The sequence below is a fragment of the Nematostella vectensis genome, chromosome 7 (assembly GCF_932526225.1).
Source record: "Nematostella vectensis chromosome 7, jaNemVect1.1, whole genome shotgun sequence".
Lineage (NCBI taxonomy): Eukaryota > Metazoa > Cnidaria > Anthozoa > Actiniaria > Edwardsiidae > Nematostella > Nematostella vectensis.
In genome coordinates this window covers 11,676,168-11,684,451 of record NC_064040.1, presented here as the reverse complement: position 1 = coordinate 11,684,451, position 8,284 = coordinate 11,676,168, and the positions used below count along the sequence as shown (strand labels likewise).

General features: G+C 37.2%; 1 protein-coding gene across 1 annotated transcript; it reads left to right on the top strand.

The window, feature by feature from the left end:
- Positions 1-42: 42 nt before the first annotated feature.
- On the top strand, positions 43-6,585 carry LOC5504799 (serine/threonine/tyrosine-interacting protein A). Its single transcript, XM_001625637.3, has 12 exons — positions 43-269; positions 347-379; positions 1,351-1,404; positions 1,544-1,641; positions 2,202-2,262; positions 2,856-2,892; positions 3,004-3,043; positions 4,121-4,171; positions 4,288-4,360; positions 4,954-5,032; positions 5,568-5,625; positions 5,730-6,585. Coding segments are annotated over exons 1-12 (657 nt in total). The 5' UTR covers positions 43-197; the 3' UTR covers positions 5,731-6,585.
- Positions 6,586-8,284: the final 1,699 nt, after the last annotated feature.

Below are 8,284 nucleotides of genomic sequence, written 5' to 3'. Positions count from 1 at the left end.
TTGTTATGACGGGATCCCTGTTGTAAAATGCTAGTTTAGTGACAGTAGCATGCTCTAATGTCTGAAACTTGTCAACACAAAATGGCGGCAAACAGAAGAAAGAGTTTGTGTGCGATGTGCTTTCTGTGATAATTTGACGGCTCCTATGAGGTTCGGTGCAGAGTACAACCATACTTAGAGACTCTTAGCTAAAGGGGATGGCCATGGAGAGTCCTAGCGCTTTTCCAGTCTGCAAATTTCCAAAGATTCCCAACGAAGACGACATAGCGGTAAGCGTATCTGATGGTTTGGTTGTACTTAACTTAGTCAAATCTTATCGACCAAACTTACTTTGTTTTGTGTTAAGGACTGGACATATTCTAAAAGAAGAGAAATGCAGGTAAGCTCTTTTCCTACCTTTGTATGTATTCCCTTATTCAAACACTTTTGTTTACTAACAAACTTCTAACTTTTCATCCATCCACCTGTGAAATTTTGACTTGATTCTGCGCAGAATCCGGAGTACATATGAGCTAGCTACACTGTGCTTTGTTCTTAGGTCGCATTGAAAAAAACAATAGGACTTTATCGTCCACACAATTGAGCAGATCTTTATGTTAGATTTGATCAGACTTTTAGGTTTTTAAGAGTTTTAGAAGACTTTGAAGTGAAGGGCTCCGTTCAGAGGGTATGGTATGAAGCATATCTCTAGCAGGGGCCGGTTGCACAAAGCCTGGATAAGTCTTATCTACCGGTTAAATCCTTGTCCAGCGGATATGAGTTATCCGAGTTGCATGATTCGGTTGCACAAAGCCCGGCGAATAAAAGTTATCCAGCGGTTAAAGTTATCCGGGTGATAGAGGTCGGATAAAATCTTATCCACCAAATAAATGTGATGAAAAAACAAAATGACATCTTTCTTTCAAAATTTTTCGTCAGGATTTAGATTAATTTTAGACACAGTGAAAGTTGAAACACATGCAAACTACGAATTTTACAGTTCGTAAATTTACAATTAACTACGAACTTACATGCAGCTCTGTCAGGACTGGAATCAAACTATATTGCCCATTCTGTCTAGAAATGTGACTCCCAAAGACAGGAAGAAGCTAAACACTATCCCCTGTGATCATTCCATGATTTACATGCACTTTGCCTCTATAAACTGTTTGTTTTCTGGCACTTTTAGTAGATTTTTCAACGGTCACCATTTTGTTTGAAGGAAAAACAGCGCGTGCTTTGCATATTTACCATGGAAACGGGAAGCCATTTAGTGGTAAATGATGGCAATTCAGCGGATTGTTATCCAGCCTTCTATCCACGCTTTGTGCAACTGGCCCTTGTACTTTATCATTGTTTTTGGTTACACAGGAGATTGTCCCAGGAATATTCCTAGGTCCATACTCAGCTGCTATGAAGAGCAAGGTATCATTAATAATGATTGATTATCATTAATTATAATTATTGTTATTATTAATATTCATTTCAAAATAGTCAGCTGTAAATAATGCTTTGCTTTTAATCTTTGGGCTATAATAGCCACTAAATTACTCTTTAATTTTAGCTTGAACATCTGAAAAGCCAAGGGATAACACATATTGTCTGTATTCGCCAAAATATCGAGGCAAACTTTGTCAAGCCCAACTTCCCTAATGATTTTCTGTAAGTAAAAAAAAATTACATTATTTGCATTCTAGCAATCACAGTGAGGACACAGAAAGCGGGCCATGCTTTGTCCAATCAGATTCGGTTTGAACACACTGTAAACATTAAAAAAAAAAAAGTTCAGCCAATGAGAAACGCCAGACGTTGTTTATTTGACCTCGTACTTGTAGTCCACTGTGGGAAACACAAACATGTGCGTTTCTCATTGGCTGAACATTTTGTTTTCAAATTGTTTACGGTGTTGAAGCAGAATCTGATTGGTGAAAGTTGTTCAGCATGGCCCCCTTTCTGTGCCCTCACTGTAAGACAGTCCTTTGTGAGCACTCATCTTTTCTATGTAAGATTTAAGATGAACAAAGTTAGAGCAGGGTGTTAGTTATTATTTGGGACAAATTATATATTGTATTTGGTGCAAGGAATGTTGATTAAGTGATGTTCGAGATGGATTAAAATGATTTAAAGTGCCTTTAGAACAATGGAAGGAAGGAAGTAGAACGGTTTAAAACTTCAAAGATAAATACTTATGCTATTGTTGACCTCTCTTTTCGTGTTTTTAGCTACCTTGTGCTAGATGTAGCTGACACAACAACAGAAAATATCATTAGATATTTCCCCCAGGTAGAGTAGCAACACTGGATGTAGCTTACTCTCCATGACTCAATGAAGTCAATGCCAAAACATTTTCAATACCATCTTTGATGAGTGTCCATCAAATACCAGAGATAGTTTATTGTGAAAGTAACAATATTTGGGCTAGTCAACCTGTTGTAACTTGCAAGATGCAATTTAGACTGTTACTCCTACTGTAATTACTGAGAGGGTACAATAAGCTTCAAAGTGACAAAGGGTTATACTTCAAAAGGTTATACTTACTGATGAACTTTAAATCGACTGCTATTTGTCAATGTCACTACACCTTGCAATCTACTTTATACATATTTCTTGTCTTTGGATTCTATAGATTGCTATTTTTCTTATGTACATAACTCAAATAAACTTGGCTTACCTGTAATTCACAGCAGAGAAAGTATAAATGAGTAAATGGTGCCGTTAAGGTTTTTTTTTCTACCTCTCTATATGTACAAAAAACAGAGTTATTGTGGATGCGATTTTCTTAGGTTATCAAACAGATAATAAAACCCAATCATTTGATTGCCTAAGATACATACTATGATATCCCCTAGCTCAGCAGGTTTGTCCATCTCTCTTAGGTAAAAGCTTTTGTAGATGACTGTGTCTCCAAGGGTGGTAAGCTTACCAGCTTTGTATCTTATCCACATCACCTGTATTATCTGTCATTCTTCTACTAAAAGGTTTCATGATAATGTTGCTAATACTGCGTCTTATTGTCTACAACAGGAAAAGTTCTGGTTCATGGCAATGCTGGAATATCCCGCAGGTAAATAAAAAAGAAATTTAAAATGTAATCTTTAAAGGTTCATAGTTTATGTCAATGACTCAATATTGCAATCCTTGAGAAGTACAGTAGTTTTGCCAATAGAACCAATTGTTTTGAATGCTGAGGTATAATATTTTTTGCAAGATGTTATGCATAGCCAGGGTGCACTGCCTGAACAAGTGGGTAATGATTTTTTTGTGATAACTTCAGGGCTTCTTGAATTACGCGGAAAAAAACTCAAAATTACACGGAATTCTTTGCTAAATTACGCGGAAAATTAATCATTACGCAGGATTTTGCAATACATTTTTTTATAAAAATCAAAATTTTGCGGAATTCTTTACTGAATTACGTGGTAAATTACACGGAATATCAACTGTTACATCCAAACTACATTTTGTACCGAAGGAAAGCACGAAATAACTTGAAAAAGGTTTATTTTTGCGCGAAAATATCTTCGGCCAGTTTTCATTGGCTCCTAGCCACCAGCCAATTAAAAAAGGTATTTTATTATTAGTCCTAGGTCTTCGCGGTTTAGCAAAGAACGCCCAGTCATTTTTGTTTTTGAAATTCAGTTTAAAATATCGCACTCTTACAAAGAATATCTGTCATTTTTTACGAGAAATAGAAGTAAGAACCCTAAAAGAACACATCAGCTGTGTACTTAAATGTTTTGTCTTTCAAAACTTAGCTAAATTACGCAGAAAATATGGGAATTTGTGGATTACGCGGATTATGTGGAGAAAGCCAAATTACACGCTTCCGCACTAGCGCGTAATTCCAGAAGCCCTTAACTTGCTCTGGGTGTATGGACAAGAAACTCAAATTATGAAGTGGTTTACAGTATGTCATTCACTGGAGTCTTGTAGAACAACAAAATAATGCTAGTAAAAACACACATGATCTGTTGCATAGAAAGTAGTTTCTATACTGTATGTATAACCAATTTTGCAATGCTTCCTTTGCATAGCACATCAAACTCCTTGAAATCTTGTGATTTTTTTCTATCCCCCCCCCCCCCCCTTAACAGAAGGCCTGCATTTGACTCACCTAAGAGAGTTGTTAAATGACTTTTAGTGCTGCCCTTATGATTGCCTATATCATGGAGACCTATGGACTTGCATACAGGTATGTCTAGCTACCTTTTGTGCCTGTTTATTTGTAATATATATTTTTATATATCAAGTGTAATGCTGCATTTAGCAAATCTTTTAAGTTCATGCTTTCATCATATTCTTTATCAGGGAAGCATTTCTATTTGTGCAGCAGAGAAGATTTTGTATCAACCCAAATGAGGGATTTACCCAGCAGCTTATGGTAATGCATGATTATCATTTCTGACCATTTCCTGTTTCCTAAATTTCCCACCACAACATGTAGGGCCTGTACCTCCCACAACCGCCAAAAGTCCATTTTCAGTTTGCATTAGACATGCCTTTTGTAGACAAATCTCTAAAGCATAAGCAAAAATTAGATAAAAAAGGTCATTAGGTCATTCTAGACAACTCTGGTATGTAAGTCATTCTTTTTTTGTAGTCAAATCTGATAATAAAAGTCCCATGAAGATACTGCAATGGTAGAAAAAAATACCTTTTTGTTAAATATTTTTTTTATAATCAGAAAACTCTCCCCCTCCCCCCCCAAAAAAAAAAAAGGAAAAAGGAAAAAGAAACAAATTAGGTCCACTTTTTCGGATTTCGTATCCCCCGAAGAAAAAATCCTGGCTACAGGCCTGCATGTAACAAGCTAAAATCTCTCCGAAAAAGCTAACACATGCTTTACATATGCTTGATGTGGTTAATTGCCTATTACAGACTGTTATTGAATGATCATTGTTTTCAAGGAAATAACATACATAAATGTATTCTGCTCATGTTTTATTGCTTACCATGTTTGATGTTTGTTGCTAGGAATATGAGCCTATTTATCTAGCTAACTACCAAGCAAAGCAACAAATAGCTAATATGGAGAGCATGGGAAGACCAAATGGTAATGCCTAGTGCACACTAGCGACATAACCACATAACGACATGGGCGTGCGCATTCTGTCTATCCCGACATTGACATAATGACATACTGTAAGAGAAAAAACATAGCGACATAAGAGATAAGCAGGCACTTCCTAAAGTCCTAAAATTTTGTTGTTTCAAAGGCTGTATTTTATTACTCTCGTCTAGGCAGCCATCTCTATTAAGAGACCACTCCTGCCATTTTTCATTGCCAAATGTATTATTCACTGTTGCTTTTACCTTTATTAAGTGGCCAGAAAATCACATTATTGGATTTAAGAAATAGGTTAAGAGTTGATAAAAAATTGATGGAAGACGATTATACAAGCAACCACTTTTACTTAGAAATTTGTAACCGCTATCATTTTAAGGTATAATAATTCTAGTTTTCAATTGAATCATTATAAAGTAGCCACTTTAACAGGGTCATGGGATGGCTGTATAGAATGAACCTGGTATTTTCCCTTGACCTGGTCAAACACATATTCAAGTTCCTTTTGTCCCTCCTGTCACAGGGGGAGTGAAGAGGTCTTACGAAGATGACATGGAGGATGGAAATTGGCAACCGTTATGGTAAGAACCATTTTCTTTCTGCTCTGAGATAGAATTTCTGCTCTTACAAAGAATGCTGCAGCCATGGGAGATGTGATTTGAATTTTTCCTTTTCCAAATTACAGACATCTACTTGCCACTCTTTATGCATCTAAGTTTGGTACAAGATGCATTCACAGCCGGCTGTATTACAAGGCTCTTTAGTATGGTGAAGTGGTGTGTCGTCAAACACTAAAAGATTAAATCAGTTGATGGCCACGCCTGCAGGACTATGTTGTCAAGGGAACAATCACAAACAATGTGTTTTCTTACATTTTTATTTTCTAAATAATAAAATATACCTGATTACAGCCAAAATGGTAGCTTTTAAGCATCAAGTCAACATGACTCCAGGGATTCATTATTTATAGTAAGGGTTTTTAGATCAAATGCTTTTATACAATGACTTGTGTAGCTACTGTACATCCCTAACAAGTGCCATTTACAATGTGGGTATATGATGCTGAGGCTATGGGTTACTAAACTCAATAACCTTGCAAAAGGGTCGGATAAAAAGCGTCAGTTGTGGGACAATTATCTTTATTTGAAACTATAGAGTGATAGTTTACAAATACTGCACAGTTTCTTTTTCTGAAGTTTATAGCCCCACTAAAGCCAAACCTGGTCAGAATGCCAAGGGCTTGACAAATGACAAATATTCTGTTTTACTGTAAGCCCTTTAGATTCTTTATTTTGAAGAGATCTGTAGTTTGTGGATTGTTATTTAAGGCTACTTTCTAATGACCACTCAGATAGCATCAATATAAAGTCAAATAGTATCATATATTTTAATATATTGCCATGCTAAAAATACAGTCTATGTCGAAAACATATATTCCAGGAAATCTCGTTCTTTTCTTTTTTTTTTTCTTTTACTGGAAGTTGTATATGTTGTTTTCCAAAATGCAAAATATTGGTAATAAACAGAGCTTGAAACTTAAATATTTTTTTCTATCTTGTAAACATATTGCACCACCTATAAGAACACATGTATTATATACCAGGGGCCGGTTGCACAAAGCCTGGATATGTTATCTGCCGGATAGGCGCTTCCCACCCGTTAAAAATCCCTATCCAGCGATAGTTATCCGGCGGATAAAATAGCATTGCACAAAGCGTGGATAGAACGCTGGATAACTATCCGCTGAATAGTCGTCATTTACCACTAAATAGCGTCCCGCGCGCTGTTTTTACTTCAAACAAAATGGCGACCGTTGAAAATGCTACAAACAAGCAATTTATCGAGGCAAAGTACATGTAAATCATAAAATGATCAAAGAGGGTAGTGTGTAGCTTCTTCCCAGTGGCAGATCTTGGACATTTAGAAAGGGCGGGTGACCTTTTTGGCATAGTCCATGACCTGTTTCGCCTAGTGCAGTGGCCTGGCTTACTGTCGCGAACATTGCCTGGTTCTCACCCATCGCATACATGGGTGCACATTATACAAGGGTGCACATTATACAAGGGTGCACATTATACAATGGTGCGCATTACACAAGGGTGCACATTATACAAGGGTGCGCATTATACAAGGGTGCGCATTATACAAGTGTGCACATTATACAAGGATGCACATTATACAAGGATGCACATTATACAAGGGTGCGCATTATACAAGGGTGCGCATTATACAAGGGTGCACTTTATGCAAAAGTGCACATTATACAAGGGTGCACATTATACAAGGGTGCGCATTATACAAGGGTGCACATTATACAACGGTGCACATTATACAAGGGTGCGCATTATACAAGGGTGCACATTATACAAGGGTGCGCATTATACAAGGGTGCACATTATACAAGAGTGCGCATTATACAAGGGTGCACATTATACAAGGGTGCACATTATACAAGAGTGCACATTATACAAGGGTGCACATTATACAAGGGTGCGCATTATTCAAGGGTGCGCATTATTCAAGGGTGCACATTATACAAAAGTGCACATTATACAAGGGTGCACATTATACAAGGGTGCACATTATACAAGGATACACATTATACAAGGGTGCACATTATACAAGGGTGCACTTTATACAAAAGTGCACATTATACAAGGGTGCACATTATACAAGGGTGCACATTATACAAGGGTGCACATTATACAAGGATACACATTATACAAGGGTGCGCATTATACAAGGGTGCACATTATACAAAAGTGCACATTATACAAGGGTGCACATTATACAAGGGTGCACATTATACAAGGATACACATTATACAAGGGTGCACATTATACAAGGGTGCACATTATACAAGATTGCACATTATACAAGGGTGCGGATTATACAAGGGTGCGCATTATACAAGGGTGCACATTAAACAAGGGTACACATTATACAAGGGTGCGCATTATACAAGGGTGCACATTATACAAGGATGCGCATTATACAAGGGTGCACATTATACAAGGATGCGCATTATACAAGGGTGCACATTATACAAGGGTGCGCATTATACAAGGGTGCACATTATACAAGGGTGCGCATTATACAAGGGTGCGCATTATACAAGTGTGCACATTATACAAGGATGCACATTATACAAGGATGCACATTATACAAGGGTGCGCATTATACAAGGGTGCGCATTATACAAGGGTGCACATTATACAAGGGTGAACATTATACAAGGAT